This window comes from Mustela putorius, unplaced genomic scaffold (genome assembly GCF_011764305.1).
Source record: "Mustela putorius furo isolate JIRA1106 unplaced genomic scaffold, ASM1176430v1.1 tig00000127_pilon_pilon_pilon, whole genome shotgun sequence".
Taxonomy (NCBI): domain Eukaryota; kingdom Metazoa; phylum Chordata; class Mammalia; order Carnivora; family Mustelidae; genus Mustela; species Mustela putorius.
In genome coordinates this window covers 6065110-6088636 of record NW_025421288.1, presented here as the reverse complement: position 1 = coordinate 6088636, position 23527 = coordinate 6065110, and the positions used below count along the sequence as shown (strand labels likewise).

The 23527-nt window shown below is 41.4% G+C and overlaps 1 protein-coding gene across 2 annotated transcripts; it reads left to right on the top strand.

Annotated features, from left to right (window-relative positions):
* Window positions 1–2316: 2316 nt before the first annotated feature.
* On the top strand, window positions 2317–18866 carry TCN1 (transcobalamin 1). Of its 2 annotated transcripts, none has more exons than XM_045062997.1 (9): window positions 2317–2464; window positions 6215–6394; window positions 7788–7928; window positions 8822–8974; window positions 10257–10444; window positions 12869–13058; window positions 16736–16925; window positions 18158–18276; window positions 18670–18866. In XM_045062997.1, exons 1-9 carry the CDS (start codon window positions 2386–2388, stop codon window positions 18729–18731), a joined length of 1302 nt encoding a protein of 433 aa, XP_044918932.1. In that variant the 5' UTR covers window positions 2317–2385; the 3' UTR covers window positions 18732–18866. The 2 variants fall into 2 exon arrangements, with proteins under 2 accessions (XP_044918932.1, XP_004770485.2); XM_004770428.2 differs by having other exon boundaries at window positions 8819–8974.
* Window positions 18867–23527: the final 4661 nt, after the last annotated feature.

The following is a 23527-nucleotide window of genomic DNA, read 5'->3' as shown; positions in this document are numbered from 1 at the left end:
TTTCCTTCTTTCTCATGGCTGAATAATATTGCACCATATATACATACCACATTTTCCTTATCCATTCATCAGCTGACAAACATTTAGGTTGATTCCACTTCTTGGCTATTGTGAATAATGCTGCAGAGAACATGAGAGTGCAGCTACCCCTTTGGATATATATTCGGGATTACTGGGTCATATGGTAGTTCCCCGTTTAATTTTTGAGGAACCTCCATACTGTTTTCCATAATGACTATATCAATTTACCTTCTCACCAACATTGTACGAGGGTTCCCTTTTCTCCACACCCCTGCCAACACATACTATCACTTTACTACCAGCCATTCCAACAGAGGGGGTGGTGATATCTCACTGTGGTTTTGCTATACATTTGCCTGATGGTTAGTGGTGTTGACCACCTCTTTATGTAACTGTTGGCCATTGGTGTGTCTTTGATGGAAAAATGTCCATTTGGGTCTTTTGCCCATTTTCCAATGGGATTATTCGGGGGGGGGGGTTGTGATTAAGTTGTAGGAGCTCATTATAGATTATTTTTCTGAATACCTTATCAAATATATGGTATCTGATTAAAAAGAATTTGTTTACATTCTATAGGTTGCCTCTTCATGCTGTTTATTGTTTCCTGGCTATGCAAAAAGCTTTCCAGTTTGAAGCATGCCCACTTTCTATTTTTTGCTTTTGTTTTTTGTGCTTTCAGTGTCAGATCAAAACAAACCATTGCTAAGGTCCATGTCAAGGAGCTTCTTTGCTTTGTTTTCTCTCTATGTATGTTAAGTCCGTTTATTAGTTTTCTTTGGCATCGTGTTTGCTTGCTTTGTGATCTGTCTGGCCTTATATTTGTGCCTGTGTGTTCGAAGGAGCAAGCACCTATCCATCTTTACAGCCGGTTTTTGACAGGTAAAGACCTTCTCCTGTCAGACCCAGGGCTGATGGGATTCTCTCCGGGATCACAGTGACCAAGGTTGGATGAAACTGGGTCACCTTGCTGCTGCTGGGTCCTCAGTTAGGTCTGCAAACCACAAGTCTATTATCAGGTACATGACAGTCCTGGCTCCTGCTGGGTCACTGGAGAGATCCCAGCATGGGCAGGATTGTCCCTGAACCATAGCTGAGAGGGGATGGAGCCAGGTCACAGGGTCCATTCAGGATCCATAGGTGGACCATAGTCAGCCAGTCTGCCTCCTAGGCACTGAAGAGTGTGTCTTCTGCTAGGCGCCTGGGTGGGAAAGACTGCTCCCAGACCATGGCTCATGCTGTACCCCAGTCATAGCGCTTCAGGCTCCTCAGCCCTAACCAAGGTCAGCAGTCCTATCACCCAAGGCTCAGGTGGGCATGATTCCTTCCAGGTCCCTTGGCCGATGGTGCAATTCACAGAACCAGTGCCAAACACTGACAGAGCCAAGTCCACAAGGGGATGAGGCTGTTTTCTGGTCAGTACCCAGGACCATGGTCAGTGAGCCTGGCTCTTCAGGGTACAACAGGGAAAAAGCCAGGAAGAAAAATCAGAGCAGGCAAATTCTGTGCTTTAGCTTTTGTGAATACAAGTCTTTCTTCTTTGGTAGGTCCTTTCATCACAGCTCTCCTCAGCAGCTGCAATAAGGTTTCTGAACCTCTTACTTGGAACACAAAATTCCCACATAGAAACCCCTGTCCGTGGATGGCTGCTAAAATGACTGTTGCTGTGGGGGGATATTCCACCATCTGGCTGACCCATAACAAACATTTTAAGGCCAAACTGATAGTATTCTCTAATAATTTCTGGGGGACCTATGATAGACAACACATCTTACATGGAGCTTGTAGCATCTTTCCTGGCACAGCAAAAATCCACATTTGATGTGTATCTCTGTAGTGTTCCTCCTGGGCTATGAAACTCGCAGGGCATCTATCTTAGAAAAAATCATGCATCAGAAACCACGATGCCAAAGATCCTCAGGTGCCAGGCTCCCGCAACTTGCCTGGCCAATTTCAGTCTTACAACTTCTACTTCCATTTTTTTTATGTGTTAAGCCCTTGCCCATCAAATCTAATGTTTCAAGAGACATAAATAAAATACAACCAAACTGGAATGGAAAAAGAGGGAAACTTAATTTATCCTCACTGGGTTGAAGGAAAGTAAGGACTGTGAATCCTAAAGTTTGGGATGGGGAACAAAGAATATTAGTTCTTCTTCCTCCCTGACCATTTATCTTTCAAGTCTTCTTCCTGGTTTATCACAATTCTTGGAAAAATACACTTCACCACACCACACCCCCTGACATTGCTCAATATTTGCTTAAGGGAAAGAGGCTGAGGCAAGCTAAAGGAGGAACTCTCATTACCATCTGCCATCACCCAATAAATAGCCAGACAAGCCCTCACCATTCCAGAACACTTGGAAAGATGAGACAATCTCACCAGCTGCCCCTACTGGGGCTCCTATTGTTTTCTCTTATTCCAAGACAACAATGCGAGATCTGTGGTAAGTACGCATTGAGCTAAAATTACTCCTTGTGTGATAGTCTTCTAAAGTCTCCTGGCAGAGGACTTGTGTAGAGTGACCTGAGAAAATATCCTATTCCAGTTCTTTTTTATTTTTAAGATTTTATTTCTTTATTTTACAGAGAGATAGAGAGTACAAGTAGGCAGAGAAGCAGGCAGAGGGAGAGGGAGAAGTGGGCTCTCCACTCAGCAGGGAGCCCGATGCGGGACTCGATCCCAGGACTCTGTGATAATGACCTGAGCAGAAGGCAGCCACTTAACTGACTGAGCCACCCAGATGCCCCCCTATTTCAGTTCTATATATGGTTGGACTGAGTAATGTAAAATTTGGCAGGACATGGCGAGGAAAGTTCGATAACATATGTTGTTTTAAGAGGCATTGTAGATTTAATGCTAACTTGCCTAACTATTCTTCCTATATTTAGATTTTCTTCACCATAGGAACCCTACCAAGAAACTGTCTATTCCTCTTCTATTCAAGGATAGACTATTCAGGATACCAGAAATTTTTCAAGATCATAGAAAGCTTTATTTTGAATTTGAGATGCAATCTATTTTTTTGAAGTTCAACCCATGGGTTTTGGGTTAACCCCTTATAACTGCACAGAAAAAAAATGTTAAAAATCCCTTTCAAATAACAAAAACTTCTCCCTTGTCATTATTGAGTTTAGATGTTCCGAGGTACACATCAGCCTCTCCAATTCATCCCCACAGGGCATGCATACAAGCCCATCACCTCTCCTCTGGGTATAGGAATCCATGATTATGAGGTTCTATTAAAAACTACTAAGTAGGAAAACGAAAAACTGGTTCAGGTATAGTCTGACCCCTTACTAGCTGTACGATCCAATGCTTTTGAGTATTTTTAGCTTTATCCATAAATTGAGGAGAGTTGGGGAAGGGTGTTGGAGCAAGTGATGTTATGAAGCTTGGTATAGCTCTCAGCTTCATGTTTTCTCTTTTCTAAGTCTTGACCCTGGAATTGTGCTTAAACCCAGTCCAAAGATGACTATGTGGTGCCATTGGTGGCTACATGCTCCTGGTGTTCTGTAGCCTACAAGAAGAGGTCAACACCACAGCTGAAAGACTTGTGTTCACACAAGCTAAAGCAGAAATGCTGCCAACTCTAATTCTTCTTCCTGGCCTGTCATTTCCTTTGTTGTATCCTAAGAATAGGGGGTCTCTGTGGAGGTTTTGAAGTTCAATCCACTGTAAAAAATAATTACCTGTCTTTAGTGGACAAGGAACCTGATGAGAGGTTGACCAGGAAATGAAAAGTCTGTTTCAGTGCCGGAAAATCTGCTGAACTGGATGTTTCCATAAAATCTCAGTCATGACTCAACAATTGTCCAGTTGTTCTTCTAACAAAGAAGGACTTTTCTACAACCACTGGTCCAGATCGCCCTGTCTTTTAAAGAGAAGAAAGATAGAGTGGTGCCTGGCTGGCTCGGTCAGCAGAGCATATAACTCTTGATCTCAGGGTGGTGATCCTGAGCCCCACATCGGGGATAGAGAACTCACATTGCCTCAGTTCCCTAAGTATAGTGATCGAAACTACAATTGAGCTAAGAGTGATAATATGTGTGGTACTTTATAGTTTGTTAACTGATTTCTTGTCCAATAACTATAAAATAAAGGTTAATATCCACAATTTTGAAATGAGGGAACTGAAGGTCAAGAAAGTTACATAAGTCACCCATAGTCATAAGTTAGGGACTGGAGAATCCAGCCAAAGTCTGGCTGAACAAAGAGCTCGTGCTATTCTCAGTATCCCCACTAACCCAAGAAATAATCTGGAGATGGGTAGGATTTTTCTTGGGAGTGTTAACAAAGTACATTTTTTTAAAAAATGTATCTATTTATTTTAGAAAGGGACACAGAGAGAGAGGAGAGAGAGAGAATGACCATGATTTGGGGGAGGGCAGAAGAAGAGGGAGAGAGAGAATCTCAAGAAGATTGAGCCCAAAGTGGGGCTTGATACCACCACCCTAAGGTCATGAACTGAGCTGAAATCAAGAATTGGCTGCTTAACAAACTGAGCCACCCAAGCACCCCTAAGCAAAGTTCATTTAAAAATATTTTAATTTATTTTTTATTTTCAGCATAACAGTATTCATTATTTTTGCACCACACCCAGTGCTCCATGCAATCTGTGCCCTCTCTAATACCCACCACCTGGTACCCTGACCTCCCACCTCCCCCCCCCCGCCACTTCAAAACCCTCAGATTGTTTTTTAGAGTCCATAGTCTCTCATGGTTCACCTCCCCTTCCAATTTCCCCTAACTCCCTTCTCCTCTCTATCTCCCCATGTCCTCCATGCTATTTGTTATGCTCCACAAATAAGTGAAACCATATGATAATTGACTCTCTCTGCTTGACTTATTTCACTCAGCATAATCTCTTCCAGTCCCGCCCATGTTGCTACAGAAGTTGGGTATTCGTCCTTTCTGATGGAGGCATAATACTCCATAGAGTATATGGACCACATCTTCCTAATCCATTCATCCATTGAAGGGCATCTTGGTTCTTTCCACAGTTTGGTGACTGTGGCCATTGCTGCTATAAACATTGGGGTACAGATGGCCCTTCTTTTCACTACATCTGTATCTTTGGGGTAAATACCCAGGAGTGCAATGGCAGGGTCATAGGGAAGTTCTATTTTTAATTTCTTGAGGAATCTCCACACTGTTCTCCAAAAAGGCTACACCAACTTGCATTCCCACCAACAAAAAATATTTTAAGTGGTAACTCTTAGAACTCTTAAAACTAACTCTTCTTATTTTCCTCCAGTTATTGAGGTCTCGGGACTCTTAATTCCACAGCAGAATGTGACTCCTCCATCCTTTCCTTTGGGATTTGGTCATATTACAGGCTAAGACTAGAGGGTTTTCTGAAAGGTACAGGTTGCTGAATAACGATCCTGATGCCAGATCGGTTGGACAACCAGACAATTCAGATCTCTGGGGTCAGTCACCACCGTACCATAGAACTATTGCCCTCTTTCCCTCAGTATTAATAACCTGATTGAGTTAGAAGATGGAGAAGGGAAGGAACTCAATCCAGCAAGTAGTGAGGACTACAGACTGGGATTGGGAAGACCTGTATTTTAGTCTCCATTAAGCCTTCAATTATGGAAGTTTCTTTAAGAACACCCTGGCCTCAGGATTTCTTTAGGGGCACACAGGCTTCCTCCTCAAAATCAGGGAATCCTACTAGATCTCCCAAGCAGGACTGATAATCTGCCAATACACAATAATAAGGCTGAAAAAGCTGTTAAAAAATTGAAACACTTCCACGCTGCTAAAGGAGCAGAGACTCCAGACCCACCTTTGTATTGTTCCAGCAACACAGTCAGTGACCACTGGGTTGTTCTCCCTGGGCCCTGTTACTAAACATGTCTGTTACAAAACATTTTAATACCAACACTGTTCCTAGGGTTCCTGTTCCTTAATATTTTCTCTTTTTTTTTAGAGATTTTATTTATTTGTCAGAGAGAGAGAGGGAGAGAGAGCGAGCACAGGCAGACAGAATGGCAGACAGAGGCAGAGGGAGAAGCAGGCTCCCTGCCGAGCAAGGAGCCCGATGTGGGACTCGATCCCAGGATGCTGGGATCATGACCTGAGCTGAAGGCAGCTGCTTAACCAACTGAGCCACCCAGGCGTCCCTTCCTTAATATTTTCTTAGTGTGCATTTCTTATTTCTTCTTATTTCCTCCTTCCCCTGCCACAGAGGTAAGCAAGGAAAACAAAACTGCTCTAAAACCTCTGATACATACAATGATCAATTCAAATTATACCGAAAGAATCCATGCCGCCAATGCACTGCTGTCTCTCAGACTTTGTGGGTCCCTGAACCAAAGCCAAGATCAACATCTGACTGAACAATTCATACTCACTGTGAACAGTACAGGTGAGTAGCTTTATTCTCTGGAAGTTTTAGGAGAAGACTTACCTATCCATAAAGATTATCTCCAGCAACAGATCTTTAGACATAATTTTGTATCTAAAGTGTCCCTGCTACATTTATTCTAGCTGTATAAAACTTGAAGGGACAGAAAGATACCTCAAAAAGTGGAGATGCAACATGGGGGGGGTTGAGGGTAGGGAAAGAATAAATGAAACAAGATGGGATCCAGAGGGAAGCAAACCAAGAGACTCTTAATCTCACAAAACAAACTGAGGGTTGCCGGGGAGAGCGGGGTTGGGAAAGGGTGGTTGGGTTATGGACATTGGGGAGGGTATATGCTATGGTGAGTGCTGTGAAGTGTGTCAACCTGGAGATTCACAGACCTGTACCCCTGGGGCTAATAATACATTATTTGTAAATTTAAAATAATTATAATTATAATAAAATGAAAAAGAAAGAAAGAAAGATACCTCAAATCCTCTTGCTATTTACTGCTAGGCCTTACTTGTCTGTGTCCTGAAAAACATTTTCCTTTAAAGAGTCACAAAGAAAATCAAAATAAATTAAAGACTCTTATCTACTAATACTGTTCTGTAAGTTACCTGAGTTCACAACCAGGAGGGATATGGCCCACATGTAAGAAACTGGACAATAGCAAGGAAACCGCAGGGAAATAGAGATGAGGACTGGGTCTTCTTGGTTTTGTTTCTCTTTTTGCTCTTTGTTTGTTTTAGAGAGGTGGGGAGGGACCAAGGTAAAGGGAAAGAGAGTATCTTAAGCAGACTCCATGCTCAGCACTCAGTGCAGACCCCAATACAGGGCTCAATCCCACAACCCTGAGACCATGAACTGAGCCAAAATCAAAGAGTCAGATGCTTAACCAACTGAGCCACCCAGGCACCCCAGATGAGCACTGGGGTTGAATGCAGGCTAGATGCTGAGCCCTTCATGTCAATAGGGAGCCTTAGCTTTCTGATTGAGATAAGGGAGAAATGAAGCCACCCCTACCTACCTCACAATATTATTCTAAGAGTTACAAGAAACCTGAGAATTTTGATACTCTACAAGGCAGAACATCCAAGTCAATTATTACTATCTTGGCAAGATGGCACCCACAAAGAGAGTAAATCCCAAAGTTTTATTATCTATTCTTTTCCTTTTAAAATTGTTATAAGGATTGCAGGATTCCCAAAACACTTCATGATTTCATGGGGAAGACTATGATTTAGCTGGCATTTATACAACACTGCTAGAAAAGTCTCTGCTTTGGGAATAAAGAAGTAAATATTTGTATAGAGTGGAAAAAAGGAGAGAATTGACAGGTGAAGTAAGACAAGATGCCAAAAAAAAAGTCACAAACATGTACCTTGTTAAACTCGAATACTTTTCTTTTCAGAGCCATCTTTAACCTCGGGACAGCTTGCCTTGGCTATACTGGCTTTGGGAGCATGTAAAGCACCTGATGGGATGTCTATAAATTATTCTGAACTGGTCAAAAGACTAGGAAATAAATACAAAGAAGAAATCAGAAATATGGGTGAGAGTCAAATGTTCAGAGTCCCTGGACAACTTGTCTTCTCCTCCACTGATCCAGATCTCAAGAAGTTTCCCTTCAGTCTTTCCTTCTCGTCATTCTGTTCATCCCACATAACTTTGATCATTTTCCCTTCTTCCCTCTTTCAACACACATCTTGAATTTTCTTTTCAAATAGATCCAAATGAGCATGGACTTTACATCCACCTTACATAAGATGATGAACACACACACACACACTAAAGGAACACAGTTTTCTTGTTCTCTAGAAGCTTGACTTTTAGACAAATAATGAAATACACCAGAAATGGCTGATCAATACAAGACACTATGTCAGAAGTACCAAAACATATGATACTAGTGGAAGAGATAAAGAGATAAAGATGGCCAAAAGTGCTTTATCACTGGGAAAAATAGGCTGATTGTGATCGTGGCTACTGAGGTGCATTGTTTTTATTTCAACACCCAACCAGTATTCATCCTGTTATCCATTAAGCTGTTCTAATCCCATCTTCTTGTGAGATGGCCTCTACTTCTTCTACTTCTTCTACTTCCAGTTCCAACACATTTCCATTCAAAGTGCAAGAAGCTTAGTGGTGGGAAATCTGTATTCTAGTCCTACTTCTGTAACCACCTGAGTATCAGGATGGTACTTTAATCTCTTTAGTGCTGAGTCACCTCAGTTATAAAATGAAAGGAGTTGAGTTAATTTGGTGGCTCTTAACAGCTTTTACATTTCTTAGGTTTGATGATTCTATGAGTGATCTTTCTCCCTCTATTACTCACCTTTTCTTAAATGTAAAGAAATTCTAAAAAAGCAGGTAGGAGTATATTGAAAGTTTATTACTCCACTATTACTTCCATGAGTAAGGTATTTCTTCCCTCTCTAACAGAAGATCATAATGGCAATCCACTGACTAACTACTACCAGCTCAGCCTGGACATTTTGGCCTTGTGTCTGTTCAATGGGAATTACTCAATCACTGAAGTTGCTAAATTCCTCAATCCTGAAAATAAAAATTACTATTTTCATGGACAGTTCTCAGTAGGTGAGTGATTACACCCAGTTCCCTTGGCATAGAGGACACAGTCACTGGTAAGTCTTTTCCTTTGAGTTTTTCTACCTGTAAGTACTTGGACTTTATTTTTATCCTTTTTACCCTAGTGATCAGGGAAGAGAATTTTCTTTTTGAGAAGAATGAATATTGGGGGGCATTTAAGCATCTTTCTAGATATCTAATATAGTAGAAAGATCCAGTTCCCACACTACTCCTTCTTTGAATTATATAACCAGTGGATATTAACCCTTGACCTTAATTTTCCCATCTGTAAAATAAAGATAGATTGTGAGAATCTTCATATAAGACATTTTAGGAAGTGTAAGTATAGAGGCAGGAAAACAGTGGAATTCATTTAACTTAACTTCACCTCTTTCTCTAATTTATTGGGAGCACTGAATGTGTGGGCTTACTTGGACAACACAACTTCTCCATGGACAAGGGCCCAATATTTTGTTTAATAAAGTCTGTACCTTCAATAGACAAGGACTAGAAATTTTCTCCTGGGTCAGTTTATACATCCAAAAGGAAGCCCCCTCTAGACAACTAGCATTGTTGCTCAGCCCTTATGGATCCAGAGACACAAGCTCATCTTTCTCCAAGAAGCCCAAAGAGAATCACCACTCAGTATCTCTGGATAGTGAGGTGATATTTCTTTCCATGGGAGAGGGAAGGTACGACACTTAAAGAATCCAGCAGGGGAACTAAGTAACAAGCCAGAAAAAAAGATTTTATCCCCCTTTCTTCCAAACTGTTGCTTCATGCTCCCGCTTAAGAAGCTTTATTGGAAAACAACTCTCTTAAGTGCTATTTTTCTAATCAGCCTAATGGAAACATTGGAACATTGCAAAGACATATGTTGCTTGGGGTATCATCATGAATTCTCCCAATTCCTTTGCCAATATGGCTGAGAGATGAAAAAAAAAAAAATGAGAACAGCCAAGATGTAGAAGTGGAAAACTGTCCATGTGTATGCACCTGCAAATCTGTATGTGTTCCTATGACCAACAGGTGAGTTATTGTGTACAAGGCACAGGGATACTGAACATAAGAAAGGGATATTGAAATATTTGAGTGTTTAGTGCTGAAGAGATGATTGCTATCTCTTCAAATCCTTCTCTCCCATCATCAACTAGGATGACCAATCTTCCCAGTTTGTCCAGATATGAGAGCCTCTTTTAGTGCTGAACATCCTACTTACCAGGAGACCCCTCAGACCAAGGCAAACTGGAATGGTTGGTCAACCTATCACCAATGTTTTGTTTCCTGGCAGATACTGGCGCGATGGCTGTCCTGGCTCTGACCTGTGTGAAGAACAAAACAAGACGGCAGAAACAAATAGATAAAAAGGATATAGAGAATATTAATAATTATACAGAGTCACTGATAAACAAGATTCTGTCTCAGAAAACAGAAAATGGTCTTCTTGGAAACATATATAGTACAGGAGAAGCTATGCAGGTAAGTCAGAGGGTAAAACAGGAGACAGAGAAGAGAGTTATGAAGGAAAGAAATATCTGTATCCTTTCTTCCTGGCCCCAGAAGATATTATCCACTCTGTTTCCTATACGAACTGATCTTATGTGATTCTTCTCCTCTGATGGAAATGTATTCTCCTCACCTTAGATCCTTAGATTTCCATGTCCAGTGCTTCCATGAAGCTTTTCCTGACTACAACTTTTTTTAATTTTAGAGTCTACTCCAACCTCCTATGTTGTTCTATCACATGCAATTTCACCATATGCCATATGCTAGCGTTTGGTGCTTGCCTCTTATCTCCTAAATTAGATTATGGCTGTCCAAGTGATAAGAGGCAGTGCCAGTAATACCAGCTAGTATTTACTGGCATGCTCATGAATGCACACAACAGCCTAGTGAGGAAAATATTATTAGCTCCATTTCCCAGAATAAGAGCATGAGTCATGGAGTATCAGTAACTTGCCTAACATTACAAGGCCAAAATGTGATTTACATGGAGAGGGAACCTAAACAGTTGGTTTCAAAACTCATACTTGGCACCCACTCTGTCCTGTATATGTTCCTTGAAGTCTGGGGCTTTATTCCTGCATTCACTCACTGATTTACATGACCCTGCGGGGTAGATACAAGAAGAGATGAAGGAAGATTGACAGGAAACAAAACTTCACTGAATCTTTAGTATGAGTAGGGGTCTGCCAGGCCCCCCCAGGATGAGAGGGCTTTCCAAGGGAGAGAGGACAGCAAGAAGCATGAAAGAACATTTTAGCAAGATCAAGGTGTTCAATGTGGCCAGTGAGGGTCCTTGAGAAAAATTACAAGAAGCTGGGGTTTAATAGTGGTCCAATCACACAGGCTGTCTTTACTGTTGGTGAGAGGCTGTTGTCTGTCTTGCTGAGTTTGGCCTTCATAGAACACTGGTTGTCCATTCTGGCTGCACATATGAATCATCTAGAGGAGCTTTTGGAAAACACTAATATTTAGGCTCCATCAGCCAGTCAGTAGAGAAACTGAGAGGTGGAGCATGGGCCTTGGTCCAATTTTACTTTTTTTTTTTTTTCATTTAAATTCAAGTAGCCAACATATAATACATGACTTGGTTTTTGATGTAATGTTCAATGTTTGATTAGTTACATATAACACCCAGCTTGGTCTGGTTTTGAAAACCTCCAGGGGATATTTATTCACAGCAGACTTGGGAACTGCATGCCTACAAGACAGTTTTGAAGATGAAATGAAATATAATCCTTTTTATATTTTTTTAATTTTTTTAAAGATTTTATTTATTTATTTGACAGACAGAGATCACAAGTAGGCAGAGAGGCAGGCAGAGAAAGAGGAGGAAGCAGGCTCCCTGCTGAGCAGAGAGCCCAATATGGGCTCAATCCCAGAACCCTGAGATCATGTCCCAAAGGCAGAGGCCTTAACCCACTGAGCCACCCAGGCACCCCATAACCTTTTTTTTTTAAATATCCCACAAATGCTTGTTGACTTCTTGGTTAACTTAAAGAGTCTTCAGGAAAAATGAAAAGAGGAACCATCCTTCCCTTAGAAACTACAGAGCAACATCTGCAGGACCAACCCATTTTTGTCCTTGTCTTACTCACTCTGATACCTTCCTAAATTTTCCTACCCCATCATGCTGTCCCCTCCGGTTTACATTTGCTGCTTCTATAGTTTCTATTCAAGAATCTATCTGACTCCACACTGTTAAGGAAATAATGTCAGACACCTCACTCTGAAGCTCAGGGATCCACCAATGTGGCCCCAACCACATTCTCTGCCTGTTCTTCCACAATCACCCTGAGTCTCCCCTGTACACCAGTCCTCCAAGGCCATGAGGAATTCCCCAGGGATTTTGCAGACAGTGTCATCAGAGACAGGCCATGCCCTGGCCTCACCTACTCTAGCATCCTTGATCATGCTATTCCCTCTGGGTATAGTGCTCCTCTCCTGTCTCCTACTGGAATGCTGTAATATCGTCAAGGCCTACCTCAAGTATTACCTTCCTCAAGTATGTGCTCTCCCTCTTCTGAAAAGCCATGGCACTAGATGCTTCTCTTAAGGCATTCGCCTTAGGGACTCCTTCATGATTGTCTGTTAACAGCATTTATCAGGTATCTCCCATGTGAAAGGTATTGTTCCGTGCCAAGGCTGCAAGAGTGAATAGGTAAAGTCTGTTCTTATTGATGCCATTACTGGTTGTGTTATTAAGCAATTCTCCATCTCCCCCCAAGCTAGTTTTTAAACTTCTTGGTGTCGGGAAAGGTATCCTAGTTATCCAAGGTTCTTCCCCTGTGGTCAGTGTCCAGTAAACATTCACTGAATTCATTAGATGTAGGCTTTGCCCCTATTTGACCTTTCTCTCATTCATTCTCATTCCCTTTCATTCTTTCTCTCACACTTTAGGCTCTCTTTGTTTCATCCAACTATTATAACAAAAATCAATGGGTTTGCGAAAAAACACGGGATACAGTGCTCACAGAAATTTCTCGAGGAGCATTCCGTATGCCAACTGCTGCAGCTCAAATCTTACCAGCCCTGAAGGGAAAGACCTACTTGGATGTTAACAAAGACTCTTCCTGCGTCTATAGCTCAGGTAGAGTACTAAAGAGCAGAATACCCAAAGAATGTGAGACTAAGATGTTCTTAGGGACCAAAACTGACCAGATAAACCCCTAAAGCATAACAGTTCCCAGATAGAATGCGGTCCTCCATGTGTCACCAGTGATTATAACCACCTGAGGATTTGTTCTTAACAGTGTCGTAGATGGTTGTTCTTGTTTCAAACACTGATAAACAATGTAGACTTGATTCAGTAATGTCTGTCTTCAAAGGGATGTTTTCTGATGGTTAGAGAGATGTTCTGAGCATCATTCCCATTCTAAACAAAGTATTCTCTCTGACTCTCCGTTATGCACAATGAGTGAGCCCTCAGGGAACTCAGAGGAATATGGAAGGAATATGAAAGGGTTATAAGAAGAAAATTAGAACATGAATCATTTATTCAAACAACTGATTATTAAACCAGGGATGAAAGAAGATTTGACTTTTATCTATGTTCATTCCTGGCTCAGCCACTTGCAGGTTTAGAAACCTCAGACAATATTGAGGTATGTGCCCTCTATCCCTACACTTTGAAGAGTTTTGATCAGGAAGGGATGTTGTACTTTGTCAAATGCTTTTTCAGCATCTATTGAGAGTATCATATGGTTCTTGTTCTTTCTTTTATTGATGTGTTGTATCACATTGACTGATTTGCGGATGTTGAACCAACCTTGCAGCCCTGGAATAAATCCCACTTGGTCGTGGTGAATAATCCTTTTAATGTACTGTTGAATCCTATTGGCTAGTATTTTGTTGAGTATTTTCGCATCTGTGTTCATCAAGGATATCGGTCTATAGCTCTCTTTTTTGGTGGGATCCTTGTCTGGTTTTGGGATCAAGGTGATGCTGGCCTCATAAAATGAGTTTGGAAGTTTTCCTTCCATTTCTATTTTTTGGAACAGTTTCAGGAGAATAGGAATTAGTTCTTCTTGAGAAAAACCCACCGCAAATATCATTCTCAATGGAGAAAAACTGAAAGCTTTTCCGCTAAGGTCAGGAACACGGCAGGGATGTCCATTATCACCACTGCTATTCAACATCGTACTAGAGGTCCTAGCCTCAGCAATCAGACAACAAAAGGAAATTAAAGGCATCCAAATCGGCAAAGAAGAAGTCAAATTATCACTCTTCGCAGATGATATGATACTATATGTGGAAAACCCAAAAGACTCCACTCCAAAACTGCTAGAACTTATACAGGAATTTAGTAAAGTGTCAGGATATAAAATCAATGCACAGAAATCAGTTGCATTTCTCTACACCAACAGCAAGACAGAAGAAAGAGATATTAAGGAGTCAATCCCATTTACAATTGCATCCAAAACCATAAGATACCTAGGAATAAACCTAACCAAAGAGACACAGAATCTATACTCAGAAAACTATAAAGTACTCATGAAAGAAATTGAGGAAGACACAAAGAAATGGAAAAATGTTCCATGCTCCTGGATTGGAAGAATAAATATTGTGAAAATGTCTATGCTACCTAAAGCAATCTACACATTTAATGCAATTCCTATCAAAGTACCATCCATCTTTTTCAAAGAAATGGAACAAATAATGCTAAAATTTATATGGAACCAGAAAAGACCTCGAATAGCCAAAGGGATATTGAAAAAGAAAGCCAACGTTGGTGGCATCACAATTCCAGACTTCAGGCTCTATTACAAAGCTGTCATCATCAAGACAGCATGGTACTGGCACAAAAACAGACACATAGATCAATGGAACAGAATAGAGAGCCCAGAAATAGACCCTCAAATCTATGGTCAACTAATCTTCGACAAAGCAGGAAAGAATGTCCAATGGAAAAAAGACAGCCTTTTCAATAAATGGTGCTGGAAAATTGGACAGCCACATGCAGAAAAATGAAATTGGACCATTCCCTTACACCACACACAAAAATCGACTCAAAATGGATGAAGGACCTCAATGTACGAAAGGAATCCATCAAAATCCTTGAGGAGAACACGGGCAGCAACCTCTTCGACCTCTGCCGCAGCAACATCTTCCTAGGAACAACGCCAAAGGCAAGGGAAGCAAGGGAAAAAATGAACTATTGGGATTTCATCAAGATCAAAAGCTTTTGCACAGCAAAGGAAACAGTTAACAAAATCAAAAGACAACTGACAGAATGGGAGAAGATATTTGCAAACGACATATCAGATAAAGGACTAGTGTCCAGAATCTATAAAGAACTTAGCAAACTCAACACCCAAAGAACAAATAATCCAATCAAGAAATGGGCAGAGGACATGAACAGACATTTCTGCAAAGAAGACATCCAGATGGCGAACAGACACATGAAAAAGTGCTCCATATCACTCGGCATCAGGGAAATACAAATCAAAACCCACAATGAGATATCACCTCACACCAGTCAGAATGGCTAAAATCAACAAGTCAGGAAATGACAGATGCTGGCGAGGATGCGGAGAAAAGGGGAACCCTCCTACACTGTTGGTGGGAATGCAAGCTGGTGCAGCCACTCTGGAAAACAGCATGGAGGTTCCTCAAAATGTTGAAAATAGAACTGCCCTATGACCCAGCAATTGCACTATTGGGTATTTACCCTAAAGATACAAATGTAGTGATCCAAAGGGGCACATGCACCCGAATGTTTATAGCAGCAATGTCCACAATAGCCAAACTATGGAAAGAACCTAGATGTCCATCAACAGATGAATGGATCAAGAAGATGTGGTATATATACACAATGGAATACTATGCAGCCATCAAAAGAAATGAAATCTTGCCGTTTGCAACAACGTGGATGGAACTAGAGCGTATCATGCTTAGCGAAATAAGTCAAGCAGAGAAAGACAACTATCATATGATCTCCCTGATATGAGGAAGTGGTGATACAACATGGAGGCTTAAGTTGGTAGAAGAAGAATAAATGAAACAAGATGGGATTGGGAGGGAGACAAACCATAAGTGACTCTTAATCTCACAAAACAAACTGAGGGTTGCCGGGGGGAGGGGGTTTGGGAGAAGGGGGTGGGATTATGGACATTGGGGAGGGTATGTGATTTGGTGAGTGCTGTGAAGTGTGTAAACCTGTTGATTCACAGACCTGTACCCCTGGGGATAAAAATATATGTTTATCAAAAATAAAAAATTTAAAAAAAAAAAAGAAACCTCAGACAAAATGTTTAATCTCTAAACTTCAGTTTACGAATATAAAACATGCAAATGATAAACATACCTAACATGGATATGTTGTAAGGACTGAATAAGATAAGCTATGTGAAATGATTAGTACAGTGCCTGATACTTAATATGTCTTCAATAAATGTTAAGAAATAAAAGGCATCCCAAAAAAGGAAAGCATCATTATAGGCTATACAAAAGAAAAGAAAGAAAGAAAAGAAAAGAAAAAAAAATTCAGGAGTGTTGATAAGAAAGAAGAGACAGGGAACCTGCACTGTTTAAACAGCTGGGAGTGAAGCTGAACCACACATTTACAAGCTGATGCCTATCTGGTTTAGGCACACAAGAGATCCTCCGCTTGGCTGATGATTCTTGCTCCTTGTAGCAATCCTCCTCTACCTAAAGAAAACTCCCCCTCTACCAGGCCTGGGGGAGGGGTTGGATATGTTTGTAAACTTGAACATCATTTTTATTTTTCTGAATAGTAATTCTTCTCTGCTTTTCTGTTTCTGCCAGATTCCTTCCACCCTTCCACTCAGGAGCCTATTGTATCAGTGACACCTGCTGTCTCACCTTCACAAATCCAAGTAAATTACTCTGTGGTAATTGATAAAAGAAAAGATCGCATTGTGGTCTCTGTGACAGATGGTTCTGTCTTCCTAAATGTGATGGAACAAGCTCAGAAAGAAAATCCAACTCTATTTAGGTATGTCTGTGCCTAACCTAAGGTGAAGGTAGTTGGTGATTTTTGAAAGACTCAGTAAGAACACATAAGTACCTGAATAGAAGTATATTTGAAAAGTATATTTGAAAAGTCTCATTAGTACTTTGCTCTCCATCTATATCTCATGGCAGGGGTTAAAAAAAAAGGTGAGACTTTCCATCTTCCAACACACAGTAGGTACACTAAATTAATGGTCACTTAATGGGTGAATAAGTCCAAGAGATCTCTCTTCTGTCAGTAAAATTCCTTCAACAAAGAGAACCTCTTAGCTCAGCCATTTTGTGTTCAGAACACTGGGTCATTATCTTTGAATCACTGACCCCTTTGAAAATCAGATGAGTGCAGTGGCTTCTGATTCCACACAAGTAAACACAGACACAAAACTTCCTTTAAATCAGAGGTTTCACAAATGCCCTGAGTCTCTCCATGTTCCTCCCTTTCAGATTCATGGAGCCCAAATTTAGATTTCCTGGCCTAAAGAGGTCAAATATTAAAATTAAGATATTAACTTTGCCTCTGAAAGGTATGATTCACTTGACTCCCTAAACCTAATCAGCAATTACTTTGTCTAGTAACATAATGTAAGATGCCATAGAGAAAATTTTATATATATAGTATGTACTGTAAATGTTATGCGCGTGTGCACACACACACACACCCACATAATGTAAGTATTTTAAAGGTTGCTTTCAAGGGCTCCCAGGAAGGCAGAGAAATGTGTCCCGGGAAACAAACATTGGCTATGTCACTTTTTAATAAACACAACATGAAATATTAAGTTGCTCTTTCCTGTTCTTCTTTCCTAAGAGAAAACCTACTTACTTATGATGCCTCTAGGATGTGAGTTTAACATTTTCTTCTGCTGCTTTTGTCTCTTCAACCATTACTATCTTGGGGTAGAAGATTAGCAGTTGTTAAATACAGAGTGTCTACCACAAAGGGAGGCAGGGGCAGAAATAAGATTCATTCCTCTAATTCAGCAGAGATTGTGCGGTGCCTGCATCAGAACCACCTGGAGTGTTTATGACACATGCAGATTCCTAGGCACCACCTATTTACCTACAGAATCAAATTATCTGTGGATAGGGCCGGGAAATCTGCTTTTCTTGATAATAGCTTCAAATGATTCTTAGGTCCATTGGAGTTTGAGAAATGCCCATTAAAGTTGCCCTTGAAAGTTCTAAGTTCTTGAAACCCATTTGCTGTCCCCACAGGTTCAAAACAAAGGAGACCGCATGGGGCCCCTACATCATCAGTGTTCAAGGCATAAAGGCCAGCACAAATGACAGGACCTACTGGGAGCTCCGGAGCAATGGTGAACACCTGAACCAAGGTAAGGGAGAGAGGGCTAAAAAGCCCCACAGAGTGACAATGCCCCCAAACATCCAGAAGTGAGTGTGTAAGCTCTGGTGGGGAATGTGCCAAGGTGTTGGGAAAGTGAGAACCATTATTTGGTGATTTGGTAGTTAAATCATTTGAACCATTGGGCACCTGGATGACTGAGTCAATTACGTGTCCATCTCTTGTTTTGAGCTCAGGCCATGATCTCAGGGTTATGAGATCAAGCCCTGAGTAGGGCTCCATGCTCAGTGAGGAGTCTGCTTGACATACTCTCCCTCTCCCTCTTCCTCTGTCTCTCCCCTTCCCTGCTCCTATTCTCTTTCTCTCTAAAATAAATAAATCTTTAAAAGAATAATTTGACCCACTTTTCATTCTTCCTTTTCAGGAGCTGGTAGTTATGTTGTCCATGCAGGAGATGATTTGGAGGTTCGCTGGAGCACATACTAATAAATTCAAACAGTGGACTTACAGGCAGAGATTGGCCTCATCCCTTCCTTTTCTCTCATCTCCATTTTAATAGGAGCGTCAATAAGCTCCCTTCTCTCGGTAGGTGTTCAATTAAAGATCAACAACAATACAAAAGGAGCATTTTCTAATCATTTCATTTTAAAGGGGGATTATTGGTAGAAGGAAGGGGAAGGGAAAAGAGATTAGACCATATGTCTAAACTGAGTTCTACTCACGGTTCCACTGCTAACTGGGTGGGTGACCTCAGGCAGTGCGTGGGAATGGAGATAAGGTTCTAGATCTAGTGTTGAAGCAGCAGCCAATGAGATCTGGTAGAAAATCTCTAGGGAGGCAGTTCTCTGAGGCCCAGATGTAAGGGACTGACTGAGTGGACATATTGACCTCAGAAAGGCAGTGGGTAGAGAGAAAAAGGTCTGAGAAAGAGGGAAAGGTGAGACTTCTACATAAAAGACCAGTCCATAAAGTCTCAGGAATAGTCTCCAGCTACCTCCCTTGGGTTCCATTTTTTTCTTCTTCCACATGTATTTTCCTTTTATTTCACCATAAAAATCACTCTGATATTCATATCATCAAAATACACATGAGGAAAAAATCACCTTTGATGATTTCAGTAGAATTCACATTTTTAAAGTATATATATATTAAATCAGGGGCACCTACAGGTGCCTGGGTGGCTCAGTCAGTTCAGCAGCTGACTCTTGGTTTTGGCTCAGGTCATTGACCTTAACACCCTGGGATCAATGGTGTTGGGCTACCTGCTCAAAGAGGAGTCTGTTTGAAGATTCTCTCTCTCCCTTTCCCTCTCCCTCTGCACCTCACCCAGCTCTCTCTCTCTCTCTCTCTCTCTCTCTCATAAATAAATCTAAAAATAAAAATAAGTTAGGGGTGCCTGGGTGGTTCAGTCAGTTAAGTGTCCCATACTTGAGCTCAGCTGTCATGAGCTCAGTGCAGTTTAGCACCACGGCTAGCTCCATGCTGACCATGAAGCCAGCCTGAAATTCTTTCCCCCCTTCCCTCTGCCTCCCCCTCTGCTCCTTACCTCGCTCTCTCTCAAATAAATAAATAAAATCTTTAAATAAAGATACCCCAAAAGGAAGACGCCTTCAGGCAGAATTAGTTCAATTACTTTATAAGTGCCTCCCTCATTTCTCCTGTGTTCCCTTCATGATACTCTTAGCTTCCTCCCATACCACCAGCAACCCTTCTTCATAGTCAGGCTCTGACCATTGCTTTCTGATACTGGTCCTCAACCCTCAGGGTCATCTCCACATGATTCTTCATTAACTGGATATGACAGATGCCTTCATCACTAGACAGCAATGGATTCTATCCCCTTGAGTCTGGGTTTCATCTTGAAAGCTAAGCTAGAGACAGGAGACCTTCATGGTGCTGCTCATATTGGGGCAGCAGCTGTCAGACATGCTTGTAGACTCTACAAGCTATGTGAAATTGAGGGATAATGGTTTATGGTAATAAATATGCAGAATGTTACATAATTGCTATTCCTGACTATGATACACAGTGTGACCATACAACTTATCATCCAACCACAACACTGTAAACAGTGTTGTTTGTTAACAATTACGCTCAAAAAGACAGATTAGAAACTGGTAATATCCTGGGGGGAAAAACAGTACATATGGCTGGTTTTGTCCATTAGGAAAAATAATGAAGCTCCAGCAAAAAATTACAGGAAGTACTGAACCTGCAATGGACCACTGAAATTGAATTTCAAAATAATGAAATTGGAATGGGTCCTTTTGAGATTGCAGACTATCACACAAAGATTCTAGGTCAATTTCGATAATAGTCACTCAACATGAGTAAAGCACACAATTTATATTAGACCTATTCTCCCGAACGTGGTATAAGGATATTCTAGTTGGCACACTGACACAGAATCAAATAACAGGTTATCACAGCATGAAAAAGTCATTTCCTTTACAATTCTCATTTAATTCCTTTCGTTGGATCAAACATAAAATCTCCATTAATACCACTGTGTTTCTAACACTTCCCTGTAGCACCAGGAGCCTCCATTCTTAGCAGACAGAGCTCAGTTTCTCCCAATCACTGGTCCCATAGTAGAATATAGTAACATTGCTATCTGATAGGAATGCATTTAATCACAGAGACAGACATGGAGAGAAATGGAGTAACATTCCCTTTGCATTCTAATGACATTGCCCAGGGAATCCTAGCTCTGGCCACACCTGCCTTATGAGAAGCTCTAAGGCTTAACACTATGACAGAACCGAGAGAGTCTGAGGGCAGAAACTTCCCTCTGCTGTCACAGCAGAGAATAATCAACACAAATAAACCTCTCAGACGTCCATTGAGAGTCTGGGTGCTTGGATACCAGACAGTGAGGCACAGAAAAAAACAGACAAATAAATTGATAATTTTCCATCAAGGGATGCCTGGGTGGCTCAGTCAGTTGAGTATCTGACTCTTGATTTTGGCCCAGTCATGATGTGAGTGCTGAGAGCAAAGTCCAAGTCAGGCTCTGTGCTCAGCATGGACCTTGCTTGAGATTCTCTTCCTCCCTCTCTCTCACTCTGCCCCTCCCCCATCTTCCCCCAACACCCCCACCCCGGTCTCTTAAAAAAAAAAAAAATAGTTCCCTCAATAGTTAGTCAAGGACTGTCGAAATATATGAGTTAAGAAATGTATGGCCTGTGTGGTTTCTGCTCCGGAAGTTACTTGCTAAGTGAGACAATTGTATCATAATCAGTCTTGCAACAACCACAACTGTGGCAATTTATAAGGAAAAGTGTGTTTAAAGAGCAGGCACATGAAGGGGTTGTGGCTTATCTCAGGATGGGCACAATCAGGCACTGAAACCCAAAGTCAGTGCCATGCTGGGATCCTAATCCTGTGTTAGATTCTTACTGCTGATGCAACAAATTACCACTAATTACTGGCTCAAGGCAAACACATCATCGTACAGTTGTGGAGGTCAGATGTCAGAAAGGGGTTTCACTGAGATAAAATCAAGGTGTTGAAAGGGCTGAGTTCCTTCTAGAGGTTCTAGGGGAGAAACCCATTTCCTCACCTACTCCAGCTTCTGGAGGAAGCCAGCATTCCTCCACCTTCCAAGCAGCACTCAGATCACTCCCACCTCTGTTCCCATCACCATATCCCCTTTTCTGACTCACTCTGCTGCCTCTCTCTTCCATTGATAAGGACCTCTGATTACAGTGGATCCTCTGATATAAACCAAAATAATCTTCTTATGTTAAAATCAGCTCATTTTAGCAACCTTAGTTCCCCCTTGCCATGTGACCTAACATATTCATAGATTTCAGAGATTAGGATGTAGATACCTGTATGGTGTTGGGGGGAGGGCATAATTGTGCCTACCACTCCTTCACATGACATGCAAACCCCTCAAACTGTCTTTCTGGCCTCACCCCACTGTACACTACATAGTAGATAATAACACAAAACTTGATGGCTTAGAACAACAAGATATATTATCTCAAGTTTCTGTGGGTCAGAGTCTCTCAATGAGGCCACAGTCAACATGTCAAATGAAGCTTCATCTAAAAGCTCAACTGGGGAAGAATCAGCTTTCAAGATCATTCACATGGTTGTTGGCAGAACTTCTGCTTCCCTGGCTGTTGACTGGAAGCTACCCCCAGTTCTTTCCATAGAGACTTCTCTATCAGGCAGCTCAGAACATGGCAGCTGCCTTTCTCAGAGCAAGAAGCAAGAAGAACCAGAGAGAGACTTCAAGCAAGAGGGGATTTGGACCTTTGTAACATCATATAACTTTTCCTGTATTATATTCATAAGAAGTGAGGCCAGCCCACACTCTGGGGAAGGGGATTTCACAAGGGCATGGATATCGGGATGTGGGAACACAGGGCCATGTCAAAAGCTATCTAATGCACTCCAATATATATCCTGTGCTTTCATCTCACAAAACCACCAACACTCCCCTGAGAAAGAAAAAAAAGTCCTATATTTGTTCATTAATTTGCTCATCCAAAAATTATTTATTCTGTTCCTACTGTGAAATAAGCAGTACAGTAGCTCAAGGGCTGGAGATAGAACAGTTAACAAGAAACAAAGACCCTTCCCCCTTGGAGTGAACATTCCAGTGGAGAGGGTGACAGACAGTAAACAAACCACACAGTGTGACAGAGGGTGAGGAGTCATAACAGGGAAGGGGCACAGTGAGTGTCCATGGGGGTAACACTGTCTTCTACATAAGAGAGATGGTCTGGGAAGACCTCTTTGAGAACTGGTCCTTGAGCAAAGACATGAAGGAAGTGCGGGAGCCACAGTGAGAATATTTGAGGAGGAGTGTCCCGGGAAGTGCGGACAGCAAATCCAAAGGCAGGTGATGGGTTCAGGGAACAGGAAGCTCAGTGCCGCTGAAGCAGAGGGAGCAAGGGGGAAGGAAGTCACAGGGGATATCCAAAGGCAACCAGGAGCCAGAACTGACAGGGTCTTGTCATTAAAAATGACTTGAATTTTATTCTAAGATCGGAGTCACTAAAGAACGGCCCCGCCAAATAAAGCTACTTAAATTCCAGTAGTTACAAAAAAAATTAGCCCCTCCCTTCATAATTTCAAATACTATTTCTAGTTATATGTTATAGGAAGGTATACTTTGCTTTAATATAGCTGCATTTAACATTTAATATAGTCCATTGATCCACATTTTCTAATTACTTACTTTAAAAGATAATAACTGAAAGCCCTAGGTGTTTGAAACTGCTTTGTTCCCAGATAAAGAAAGAAAAGTCCAATGAAACAATCTCTGG